Raw genomic sequence first — 13,042 nt, 5'->3', positions numbered from 1 at the left:
TAGTCCTTTAGCTCAGCGGGTCAACCCATGTTTGAACCCCCGGTAGGTAACACTTTACCCATTCATCCTACATGTCTGTATCCCCAGAGCTCAGATGGAGCCGGGCTCAGCCGTAGGGGCCCTGTGTGCCCAGAGCATTGGGGAGCCTGGCACACAGATGACCCTGAAAACCTTCCACTTTGCTGGGGTAGCCTCCATGAACATCACCCTGGGGGTCCCACGCATCAAGGAGATCATCAACGCCTCCAAGAACATCAGGTGGGTTACGGGTCAAAGCCCTTTTTAAGCTCCTTTTTAAATGGCTTTAGGACAGGAGGATTCACATCTGAGCCTGGAGGTCCAGAGTAGTGCTGCTTTGCTGTTCTAAAGGATCATTCATTGTACCCGCCCGGTGTCCCAAGTATAAATCAGTATTTGATTAGAGAGGAAGAATGAAAATCAGCAGTGGAACTGGCTTCGCGGTCCAGATGGACCTGGTTTAGGATGGTCAGTCAACATCAGATGTGAGTCAGAGCTGGACTTGGAGAAGTCTCTCTTAATCCTCTCTCTTTTCTCTCCAGACTATTCTAGTAAAAGGATCATGAAGACTTGCTCATTGTTACAAGTTACTAGGAGAAGTTCACATTCAATCAATTTCACCCTGAAGCATAAAACCTAAAAACAGAAAGATAAATAGTTCTCGTCCAAATTCTTCCTTGTCTCCCTGACTGAATCCCAAAAGGCATCCTATTCCTTACATAGTGCACTACTTTTGACCAGAGCCCTGTATGGGGAATAGGGTGCTGTTTGGACCCAGCCGGGGTCCTTCAGAGCGGACCGCCGGGCGCCGTGTTCCATTAGCTCTGATTGGTGTCTGCTTCTACATGACTAGACAGCCAAGAAGGTTCTTCCAATCACAGTGCCCAGCTGTGATGTTTCCCCCGTCAGCCGGTAGTTATTCTGCTCCGTGTCCTAATCACACGGCCCGGAGAGAATCCTGGAGAAGAATGAATACACATTAGGAACGGAGGGAGAGAGGGAGGGAGAGAGAGACTCAGAGGGAGAGAGGGAGAGCGATTCAGAGGGAGGGAGGGAGAGCGATTCAGAGGGAGGGAGGGAGAGCGATTCAGAGGGAGGGAGGGAGAGCGATTCAGAGGGAGGGAGGGAGGGAGAGCGATTCAGAGGGAGGGAGGGAGGGAGAGCGATTCAGAGGGAGGGAGAGCGATTCAGAGGGAGGGAGGGAGGGAGAGAGAGATTCGGAGAGAGGGAGAGCGATAGGGAGGGAGGGGAGAGGGAGAGAGAGAGAGATTCAGAGAGATGGAGGTAGAGAGATTCAGAGAGAGGGAGGGAGAGCGAGAGATTCAGAGAGAGGGAGGGAGAGCGAGAGATTCAGAGAGAGGGAGGGAGGGAGGGAGGGAGGGAGGGAGGGAGGGAGAGATTCAGAGAGAGGGAGGGAGAGAGATTCAGAGGGAGGGAGGGAGAGAGGGAGAGAGATTCAGAGAGAGGGAGGGAGAGAGATTCAGAGAGAGGGAGGGAGAGAGATTCAGAGAGAGGGAGGGAGAGAGATTCAGAGAGAGGGAGGGAGAGAGATTCAGAGAGAGGGAGGGAGAGAGATTCAGAGAGAGGGAGGGAGAGAGATTCAGAGAGAGGGAGGGAGAGAGATTCAGAGAGAGGGAGGGAGAGAGATTCAGAGAGAGGGAGGGAGAGAGATTCAGAGAGAGGGAGGGAGAGAGATTCAGAGAGAGGGAGGGAGAGAGATTCAGAGAGAGGGAGGGAGAGAGATTCAGAGAGAGGGAGGGAGAGAGATTCAGAGAGAGGGAGGGAGAGAGATTCAGAGAGAGGGAGGGAGAGAGATTCAGAGAGAGGGAGGGAGAGAGATTCAGAGAGAGGGAGGGAGAGAGATTCAGAGAGAGGGAGGGAGAGAGATTCAGAGAGAGGGAGGGAGAGAGATTCAGAGAGAGGGAGGGAGAGAGATTCAGAGAGAGGGAGGGAGAGAGATTCAGAGAGAGGGAGGGAGAGAGATTCAGAGAGAGGGAGGGAGAGAGATTCAGAGAGAGGGAGGGAGAGAGATTCAGAGAGAGGGAGGGAGAGAGATTCAGAGAGAGAGAGGGAGGGAGAGAGATTCAGAGAGAGAGAGGGAGGGAGAGAGATTCAGAGAGAGGGAGGGAGAGAGATTCAGAGAGAGGGAGGGAGAGAGATTCAGAGAGAGGGAGGGAGAGAGATTCAGAGAGAGGGAGGGAGAGAGATTCAGAGAGAGGGAGGGAGAGAGATTCAGAGAGAGGGAGGGAGAGAGATTCAGAGAGAGGGAGGGAGAGAGATTCAGAGAGAGGGAGGGAGAGAGATTCAGAGAGAGAGAGGGAGGGAGAGAGATTCAGAGAGAGGGAGGGAGAGAGATTCAGAGAGAGGGAGGGAGAGAGATTCAGAGAGAGGGAGGGAGAGAGATTCAGAGAGAGGGAGGGAGAGAGATTCAGAGAGAGGGAGGGAGAGAGATTCAGAGAGAGGGAGGGAGAGAGATTCAGAGAGAGGGAGGGAGAGAGATTCAGAGAGAGGGAGGGAGAGAGATTCAGAGAGAGGGAGGGAGAGAGATTCAGAGAGAGGGAGGGAGAGAGATTCAGAGAGAGGGAGGGAGAGAGATTCAGAGAGAGGGAGGGAGAGAGATTCAGAGAGAGAGAGAGAGGGAGAGAGATTCAGAGAGAGAGAGGGAGGGAGAGAGATTCAGAGAGAGAGAGGGAGGGAGAGAGATTCAGAGAGAGAGAGGGAGGGAGAGAGATTCAGAGAGAGAGAGGGAGGGAGAGAGATTCAGAGAGAGGGAGGGAGAGAGATTCAGAGAGAGGGAGGGAGAGAGATTCAGAGAGAGGGAGGGAGAGAGATTCAGAGAGAGGGAGGGAGAGAGATTCAGAGAGAGGGAGGGAGAGAGATTCGGAGAGAGAGAGGGAGGGAGAGAGATTCGGAGAGAGGGAGGGAGGGAGAGAGATTCGGAGAGAGGGAGGGAGGGAGAGAGATTCGGAGAGAGGGAGGGAGGGAGAGAGATTCGGAGAGAGGGAGGGAGGGAGAGAGTTTCGGAGAGAGGGAGGGAGGGAGAGAGATTCGGAGAGAGGGAGGGAGGGAGAGAGATTCGGAGAGAGGGAGGGAGGGAGAGAGATTCGGAGAGAGGGAGGGAGGGAGAGAGATTCGGAGAGAGGGAGGGAGGGAGAGAGATTCGGAGAGAGGGAGGGAGGGAGAGAGATTCGGAGAGAGGGAGGGAGGGAGAGAGATTCGGAGAGAGGGAGGGAGGGAGAGAGATTCGGAGAGAGGGAGGGAGAGAGATTCGGAGAGAGGGAGGGAGAGAGATTCGGAGAGAGGGAGGGAGAGAGATTCGGAAAGAGAGGGAGGGAGAGAGATTCGGAGAGAGGGAGGGAGAGAGATTCGGAGAGAGGGAGGGAGAGAGATTCGGAGAGAGGGAGGGAGAGAGATTCGGAGAGAGAGAGGGAGGGAGAGAGATTCGGAGAGAGAGAGGGAGGGAGAGAGATTCGGAGAGAGAGAGGGAGGGAGAGAGATTCGGAGAGAGAGGGAGGGAGAGAGATTCGGAGAGAGAGAGGGAGGGAGAGAGATTCGGAGAGAGAGAGGGAGGGAGAGAGATTCGGAGAGAGAGAGGGAGGGAGAGAGATTCGGAGAGAGAGAGGGAGGGAGAGAGATTCGGAGAGAGAGAGGGAGGGAGAGAGATTCGGAGAGAGATAGGGAGGGAGAGAGATTCAGAGAGAGAGAGGGAGGGAGAGAGATTCAGAGAGAGAGAGGGAGGGAGAGAGATTCAGAAAGAGAGAGGGAGGGAGTTAGATTCAGAAAGAGAGAGGGAGGGAGTTAGATTCAGAGAGAGAGAGGGAGGGAGAGAGATTCAGAGAGAGAGAGGGAGGGAGAGAGATTCAGAGAGAGAGAGGGAGGGAGAGAGATTCAGAGAGAGAGAGGGAGGGAGAGAGATTCAGAGAGAGAGGGGGAGGGAGGGAGAGAGATTCAGAGAGAGAGAGGGAGGGAGAGAGATTCAGAGAGAGAGAGGGAGGGAGAGAGATTCAGAGGGAGCAGAAGAGCGAGGGAGGGAGAGGGAGCAGAAGAGCGAGAGAGGGAGCAGAAGAGCGAGAGAGGGAGCAGAAGAGCGAGAGAGGGAGCAGAAGAGCGAGGGAGGGAGCAGAAGAGCGAGGGAGGGAGAGGGAGCAGAAGAGCGAGAGAGGGAGCAGAAGAGCGAGGGAGGGAGAGGGAGCAGAAGAGCGAGGGAGGGAGAGGGAGCAGAAGAGCGAGGGAGGGAGAGGGAGCAGAAGAGAGGCAGGGAGAGGGAGCAGAAGAGAGGCAGGGAGAGGGAGCAGAAGAGAGGCAGGGAGAGGGAGCAGAAGAGAGGCAGGGAGAGGGAGCAGGAGAGGCAGGGAGAGGGAGCAGAAGAGAGGCAGGGAGAGGGAGCAGAAGAGAGGCAGGGAGAGGGAGCAGGAGAGAGGCAGGGAGAGGGAGCAGGAGAGAGGCAGGGAGAGGGAGCAGGAGAGAGGCAGGGAGAGGGAGCAGAAGAGAGGCAGGGAGAGGGAGCAGAAGAGAGGCAGGGAGAGGGAGCAGAAGAGAGGCAGGGAGAGGGAGCAGAAGAGAGGCAGGGAGAGGGAGCAGAAGAGAGGCAGGGAGAGGGAGCAGAAGAGAGGCAGGGAGAGGGAGCAGAAGAGAGGCAGGGAGAGGGAGCAGAAGAGAGGCAGGGAGAGGGAGCAGAAGAGAGGCAGGGAGAGGGAGCAGAAGAGAGGCAGGGAGAGGGAGCAGAAGAGAGGCAGGGAGAGGGAGCAGAAGAGAGGCAGGGAGAGGGAGCAGAAGAGAGGCAGGGAGAGGGAGCAGAAGAGAGGCAGGGAGAGGGAGCAGAAGAGAGGCAGGGAGAGGGAGCAGAAGAGAGGCAGGGAGAGGGAGCAGAAGAGAGGCAGGGAGAGGGAGCAGAAGAGAGGCAGGGAGAGGGAGCAGAAGAGAGGCAGGGAGAGGGAGCAGAAGAGAGGCAGGGAGAGGGAGCAGAAGAGAGGCAGGGAGAGGGAGCAGAAGAGAGGCAGGGAGAGGGAGCAGAAGAGAGGCAGGGAGAGGGAGCAGAAGAGAGGCAGGGAGAGGGAGCAGAAGAGAGGCAGGGAGAGGGAGCAGAAGAGAGGCAGGGAGAGGGAGCAGAAGAGAGGCAGGGAGAGGGAGCAGAAGAGAGGCAGGGAGAGGGAGCAGAAGAGAGGCAGGGAGAGGGAGCAGAAGAGAGGCAGGGAGAGGGAGCAGAAGAGAGGCAGGGAGAGGGAGCAGAAGAGAGGCAGGGAGAGGGAGCAGAAGAGAGGCAGGGAGAGGGAGCAGAAGAGAGGCAGGGAGAGGGAGCAGAAGAGAGGCAGGGAGAGGGAGCAGAAGAGAGGCAGGGAGAGGGAGCAGAAGAGAGGCAGGGAGAGGGAGCAGAAGAGAGGCAGGGAGAGGGAGCAGAAGAGAGGCAGGGAGAGGGAGCAGAAGAGAGGCAGGGAGAGGGAGCAGAAGAGAGGCAGGGAGAGGGAGCAGAAGAGAGGCAGGGAGAGGGAGCAGAAGAGAGGCAGGGAGAGGGAGCAGAAGAGAGGCAGGGAGAGGGAGCAGAAGAGAGGCAGGGAGAGGGAGCAGAAGAGAGGCAGGGAGAGGGAGCAGAAGAGAGGCAGGGAGAGGGAGCAGAAGAGAGGCAGGGAGAGGGAGCAGAAGAGAGGCAGGGAGAGGGAGCAGAAGAGAGGCAGGGAGAGGGAGCAGAAGAGAGGCAGGGAGAGGGAGCAGAAGAGAGGCAGGGAGAGGGAGCAGAAGAGAGGCAGGGAGAGGGAGCAGAAGAGAGGCAGGGAGAGGGAGCAGAAGAGAGGCAGGGAGAGGGAGCAGAAGAGAGGCAGGGAGAGGGAGCAGAAGAGAGGCAGGGAGAGGGAGCAGAAGAGAGGCAGGGAGAGGGAGCAGAAGAGAGGCAGGGAGAGGGAGCAGAAGAGAGGCAGGGAGAGGGAGCAGAAGAGAGGCAGGGAGAGGGAGCAGAAGAGAGGCAGGGAGAGAGATACAGAGAGAGGGAGCAGAAGAGAGAGGCAGAAGAGGGAGGGGGAGAGATACAGAGATAAGAGAGGCTTCGCCAAACAATGAGCAGTACCCATCCATTTTCATTGCCACTCTATTCAGAATGACACAAACCTTTAAAAGGCTTCTTCTGTGTTCCCATCAGCACACCTATAATCAGCGCTCACTTGGATGTTGACGACGATGCAGACTTTGGCCGACTGGTGAAAGGAAGGATTGAAAAGACCCTTCTGGGAGAGGTAGCTCGCTATTCAACATGTCTTATAACTACTCTACAGGTACAATCTGGTCACCACTGTAATGAAAAGACCCTTCTGGGAGAGGTAGCTCGCTATTCAACATGTTTTATAGCTACTCTACAGGTACAATCTGGTCACCACTGTAATGTCCCCTTTTCTCCACAACATAATGAGTCACACGGTGGAATGATTCCCGCTCCGCAGGTTGCTGTGCGTTGTGCTGTTTGGAATACGTGTGTGATTCTGTCATCATGCTCAGCACTACAGTTCAATACTACATTTTTAGATTAGTTTATTTCACCTTTATTTAACCAGGTAGGCCAGTTGAGAACATGTTCACATTTACAACTGCGACCTGGCCAAGATAAAGCAAAGCAATGCGACACAAACAACAGAGTTACACAAACAAACTTACAGTCAATAACACAAAAGAAAAGAAAATATAAAAAAATCTATCTACAGTGTGTGCAAATGTAGAAGAGTAGGGAGGTAGGCAATAAATAGGCCATAGAGGTGAAAATAATGACAACTTAGCATTAATACTGGAGTGATAGATGTGAATTAGCATTAATACTGGAGTGATATATGTGAATTAGCATTGATACTGGAGTGATAGATGTGAATTAGCATTAATACTGGAGTGATATATGTGAATTAGCATTAATACTGGAGTGATATATGTGAATTAGCATTAATACTGGAGTGATAGATGTGAATTAGCATTAATACTGGAGTGATATATGTGAATTAGCATTAATACTGGAGTGATATATGTGAATTAGCATTAATACTGGAGTGATATATGTGAATTAGCATTAATACTGGAGTGATAGATGTGAATTAGCATTAATACTGGAGTGATATATGTGAATTAGCATTAATACTGGAGTGATATATGTGAATTAGCATTAATACTGGAGTGATAGATGTGAATTAGCATTAATACTGGAGTGATATATGTGAATTAGCATTAATACTGGAGTGATATATGTGAATTAGCATTAATACTGGAGTGATATATGTGAATTAGCATTAATACTGGAGTGATATATGTGAATTAGCATTAATACTGGAGTGATAGATGTGAATTAGCATTAATACTGGAGTGATATATGTGAATTAGCATTAATACTGGAGTGATAGATGTGAATTAGCATTAATACTGGAGTGATAGATGTGAATTAGCATTAATACTGGAGTGATAGATGTGAATTAGCATTAATACTGGAGTGATAGATGTGAATTAGCATTAATACTGGAGTGATAGATGTGAATTAGCATTAATACTGGAGTGATAGATGTGAATTAGCATTAATACTGGGGTGATATATGTGAATTAGCATTAATACTGGAGTGATAGATGTGAATGATGTGTAAGAAGTGAGAATGCTTATGGATCACTATAATTCACACCATGGTTCCATAGAATGCTGACAGGCTCTCACATTCAAATCTATTTGTATTTGTCACATGTGCCGAATACAACGGGTGTAGTAGACCTTACAGTGAAATGCTTACTTACAAGCCCTGAACCAACAATACAGTTTTAAGAAAATACCTAAAGAAAAAAGTAAGCGATAAGAATAACAAATAATTAAAGAGCAGCAGTAAATAACAATAGCGGGGGTATATATAGGGGGTTCCGGTACAGAGTCAATGTGCGGGGCACCGGTGTCAAGGTAATTGAGGTACTATATACATGTAGGTAAAGTTATTAAAGTGACTATGCATAGATAATAACAGAGTAGCAGCAGCGTAGACGAGTGGGGGGGGATGCATATAGTCTGGGTAGCCATTTGATTAGATGTTCAGGAGTCTGATGGCTTGGGGGGTAGAAGCTGTTTAGAAGCCTCTTGGACCTAGACTAGGCGCTCCGGTACCGCTTGCCGTGCGGTAGCAGAGAAACCAAGGCTAAAACAAGTCTAACTTAGCTGACATGGACTAAGTGCATTGATCAGTGTTTCAACTGTCACTTCTGTGTAGAAGTGGAGGATGTTGAACTCTAAAGAGAATTTCACTCTGCAGTTATTGGTGTAACTATCTGGCAGACAATCGAGCTGGCCTTTAGCATGAGCTCCGCTAGCTGGCCTTTAGCCTGAGCTCCGCTAGCTGGCCTTTAGCCCGAGCTCCGCTAGCTGGCCTTTAGCCCGAGCTCCGCTAGCTGGCCTATAGCCTGAGCTCCGCTAGCTGGCCTTTAGCCCGAGCTCCGCTAGCTGGCCTTTAGCATGAGCTCCACTAGCTGGCCTTTAGCCCGAGCTCCGCTAGCTGGCCTATAGCCTGAGCTCCGCTAGCTGGCCTTTAGCCCGAGCTCCGCTAGCTGGCCTTTAGCCTGAGCTCCGCTAGCTGGCCTTTAGCCTCAGCTCCGCTAGCTGTCCTATAGCCTGAGCTCCGCTAGCTGGCCTTTAGCCCGAGCTCCACTAGCTGGCCTTTAGCACGAGCTCCGCTAGCTGGCCTATAGCCTGAGCTCCGCTAGCTGGCCTTTAGCCCGAGCTCCGCTAGCTGGCCTATAGCCTGAGCTCCGCTAGCTGGCCTTTAGCCTCAGCACCGCTAGCTGGCCTTTAGCCTCAGCTCCGCTAGCTGGCCTTTTGCCTGAGCTCCGCTAGCTGTCCTTTAGCCCGAGCTCCACTAGCTGGCCTTTAGCCCGAGCTCCGCTAGCTGGCCTATAGCCCGAGCTCCGCTAGCTGGCCTTTAGCCTGAGCTCCGCTAGCTGGCCTTTAGCCCGAGCTCCGCTAGCTGGCCTATAGCCCGAGCTCCGCTAGCTGGCCTATAGCCTGAGCTCCGCTAGCTGGCCTTTAGCCCGAGCTCCGCTAGCTGGCCTATAGCCTCAGCTCCGCTAGCTGGCCTTTAGCCTGAGCTCCGCTAGCTGGCCTTTAGCCCGAGCTCCGCTAGCTGGCCTATAGCCTGAGCTCCGCTAGCTGGCCTTTAGCCTGAGCTCCGCTAGCTGGCCTATAGCCTCAGCTCCGCTAGCTGGCCTGTAGCCTGAGCGCCGCCAGCTGGCCTGTAGCCTGAGCTCCGCTAGCTGGCCTGTAGCCTGAGCGCCGCTAGCTGGCCTGTAGCCTGAGCTCCACTAGCTGGCCTTTAGCCTCAGCTCCGCTAGCTGACTTGAATACTGAGCACTATCTCTCACCTCACAGGATGTCTGTTCATTATTCACCATTCAAGGATTAGTATTGAAAGTTTGAAAGTTTGATTGCTTTTTATAGTTACAAATAATAATCTTATTTCCCCTGCCTTTTCAAAGTTTAATGTGACTATTAGGATGCCATTTAGACTATAATAATCTAGCAGAGATTTCACCAAAAACAGCCCTGTCATTTCAAATACACAACACATAACACTCGGTTTGAAATACTGGCTACTGCAAAACACACTGTTTACTGTGTACTTACTGTGTACTTACTGTGTACTTACTGTGTACTTACTGTGTACTTGAAAATCAAATAACACCATTCTGCCATGACAACAGAACATCTATGTTTGCCGTGATTGAATACGTGTCGGACTCTTTCCCTGACAGATTTCAGAGTACATTGAAGAGGTGTTTCTGCCAGACGACTGTTTCATTCTGGTCAAGCTGTCACTGGAGAGGATCAGACTTCTACGACTAGAGGTACCAACATAGAAATACAGACACTAGTCTAGTCATTCTATGACTGTTCTATTCATTCTATTGCTATATTATTCTATGATAGTCTATTCTTTATTTTATATGACTATTTTTATTCATTCTAATTCTATATGACTTTTCTAGTCATTCTAATTCTATATGACTTTTCTAGGCATTCTAATTCTATATGACTATTCTAGGCATTCTAATTCTATATGACTATTCTATTCATTCTATTGACTACACTATATTACAAAAGTATGTGGACACCCCTTCAAATGATTGGATTTGGCTATTTCAGCCACACCCGTTGTTGACAGGTATAAAATCGAGCACATGCAATCTCCATAGACAAACATTGGCTTACTGAAGAGCTCAGTGACTTTCAATGTGTCATAGGATGCCACCTTTCCAACAAGTCAGTTTATCAAATTTCTTTGATAAACAACCACTACCGAGTTCCAAACTGCCACTGGAAGCAACGTCAGCACAATAACTGTTCGTCGGGAGCTTCATGAAATGGGTTTCCGAGCCTAAGATCACCATGCGCAATAACAAGCGTCGGCTGGAGTAGTGTAAAGCTCGCCGCCATTGGACTCTGGAGCAGTGGAAACGCGTTCTCTGGAGTGATGAATCACGCTTCACCATCTGGCAGTCCGACGGAAGAATCTGGGTTTGGCGGATGCAAGGAGAACGCTACCTGCCTGAATGCGTAGTGCCAACTGTAAAGTTTGGTGGAGGAGGAATAATGGTCTGGAGCTGTTTTTCAGGGTTTGGGCCCCTTAGTTCCAGTGAAGGGAAATCTTAACGCTACAGCATACAATGACATTCTAGACGATTCTGTGCTTCCAACTTTGTGGCAACAGTTTGGGGAAGGCCCTTTCCTGTTTCAGCATGACAATGCCCCTGTGCACGAAGCGGGATCCATACAGAAATGGTTTTTCGCAATCGGTGTGGAAGAACTTGACTGGCCTGCAGAGCCCTGACCTCAACCCCATCAAAAACCTTTGGGATGAATTGGAACACCGACTGCGAGCCAGAACTAATCTCCCAACATCAGTGCCTGACCTCACTAATGCTCTTGTGGGTGAATGGAAGCCCTGCAGTAATGATCCAACATCTAGTGGAAAGCCTTCCCAGAAGAGTGGAGGCTGTTATAGCAGCAAAGGGGGGAACCAACTCCATATTAATGCCCATGATTTTTTAAATGAGATGTTGGACGGGCAGCTGTCCACATACTTTTGGTCATGTAGTGTATATTTATTCTAATTCTATGATTATTCATTCTAGTGACTATATTCATTATATTTCTATATGCCTATTTTATCAATTCTATGTGTATTGGTGTGAACTACTGGGAGGGATGAAAGGAAATAAACTATTTTGGTTTCAGGACACCTGCCTTTGATCTTTATCAGGTGACATTTTAGAGGAAAAGGTTTCTTAGTCTGTTTTGTCCCAGGTCTGACTTTGTCAGTTTAGACAGCAAGTCAGACAGACAGTTTAGACTGGAAGTCAGACAGTTGTTTCTTTGTCAGTTTGACGAGTAGAAGGATGCAGCTCCACAGAGAGCAGAGCTTTTCTTCACACTAATTGAGCATTGGATTGTTCTTTAAACGGTGGGTTTTAAATGAAAGGGCTGTTTTACACTGTAGCGTGACCTGCCTGACTAAACTAGTAATCAGGCAGGTCGTCCCATAGTTCCATCCATCCCAACTCACTGTAGAGAAGCCTGAGATGTTTGACTGTTAACTGTCTCTCTCTCTGCTCTCTCTCTGCTCTCTCTCTCTCTGCATGTCTCTCTGCTCTCTCTCTCTCTGCATGTCTCTCTCTCTGCCTCTCTCTCTGCTCTCTCTCTGTCTCTTTCTCTCTCTGCTCTCTCTCTGCTCTCTCACTGTTTCTTTCTCTCTCTGCTGTCTCTCTGCATGTCTCTCACTGTCTCTTTCTCTCTCTGCATGTCTCTCTCTGTCTCTTTCTCTCTCTGCTCTCTCTCTGCTCTCTCACTGTTTCTTTCTCTCTCTGCTGTCTCTCTGCATGTCTCTCACTGTCTCTTTCTCTCTCTGCATGTCTTTCTCTCTCTCTTTCTCTCTCTGCTCTCTTTCTCTCTCTGCTCTCTCTCTCTCTGCATGTCTTTCTCTCTCTCTTTCTCTCTCTCTTTCTCTCTCTGTCTCGCTCTCTGCTCTCTCTCTGCTCTCTCTGCATGTCTTTCTCTCTCTGCATGTCTTTCTCTGTCTCTTTCTCTCTCTGCTCTCTCTCTGCATGTCTCTCTCTGTCTCTTTCTCTCTCTGCTCTCTGCTCTCTCTGCATGTCTCTTTCTGTCTCTTTCTTTCTCTGTTCTCTCTCTGCATGTCTCTCTCTGCTCTCTCTCTGCATTCTCTGTCTCTTTCTCTCTCTCTCTACATGTCTCTCTCTGTCTCTTTCTCTCTCTGCATTCTCTCTGCTCTCTCTTTCTCTCGCTCTCTCGTTCTCTCTCTGCTCTCTGCTCTCTTTCTCTCGCTCTGTCGTTCTCTCGCTCTCTCTTTCTCTGACTCTATCTATTTCTGTCCGTCTCTCTCTCCCCAGGTAAATGCAGAGACGGTCCGCTACTCTATCTGCATGTCTAAGCTGAGAGTGAAGCCTGGAGACATAGCTGTACACGGGGAGGCAGTGGTCTGTGTATCTCCCAGGGAAAACAGCAAGAGCTCCATGTACTACGTCCTCCAGTCTCTAAAGGATAACCTGCCCAAGGTAAGAGTAACGCTACGTCCCAAATGGCACCCTATTCAGCGCATTACTTTTGACCAGGGCCCATATTCCCTATATATAGTGCACTACTTTTGACCAGGGCCCATATTCCCTATATATAGTGCACCACTTTTGACCAGGGCCCATATTCCCTATATATAGTGCACTACTTTTGACCAGGGCCCATATTCCCTATATATAGTGCACTACTTTTGACCAGGGCCCATATTCCCTATATATAGTGCACCACTTTTGACCAGGGCCCATATTCCCTATATATAGTGCACTACTTTTGACCAGGGCCCATATTCCCTATATATAGTGCACCACTTTTGGCCAGGGCCCATATTCCCTATATATAGTGCACTACTTTTGACCAGGGCCCATATTCCCTATATATAGTGCACTACTTTTGACCAGGGCCCATATTCCCTATATATAGTGCACTACTTTTGACCAGGGCCCATAT

General features: G+C 50.3%; 1 protein-coding gene across 1 annotated transcript in view; it reads left to right on the top strand.

Annotated features, from left to right (window-relative positions):
- The window catches only part of polr3a (polymerase (RNA) III (DNA directed) polypeptide A), an 89,958-nt gene that overhangs the window by 63,329 nt on the left and 13,587 nt on the right, over window positions 1-13,042 (top strand). The window contains exons 24-27 of the mRNA XM_055936968.1: window positions 88-258; window positions 6,149-6,242; window positions 9,760-9,852; window positions 12,412-12,576. Coding sequence (XP_055792943.1) covers window positions 88-258; window positions 6,149-6,242; window positions 9,760-9,852; window positions 12,412-12,576 — 523 coding nt within the window. The remainder of the gene's footprint in view (window positions 1-87; window positions 259-6,148; window positions 6,243-9,759; window positions 9,853-12,411; window positions 12,577-13,042) is intronic.

Source organism: Salvelinus fontinalis, chromosome 1 (genome assembly GCF_029448725.1).
Source record: "Salvelinus fontinalis isolate EN_2023a chromosome 1, ASM2944872v1, whole genome shotgun sequence".
Lineage (NCBI taxonomy): Eukaryota > Metazoa > Chordata > Actinopteri > Salmoniformes > Salmonidae > Salvelinus > Salvelinus fontinalis.
Note: the sequence above shows the minus strand (reverse complement) of the source record. Positions and strands in the feature narration are given on the sequence as shown.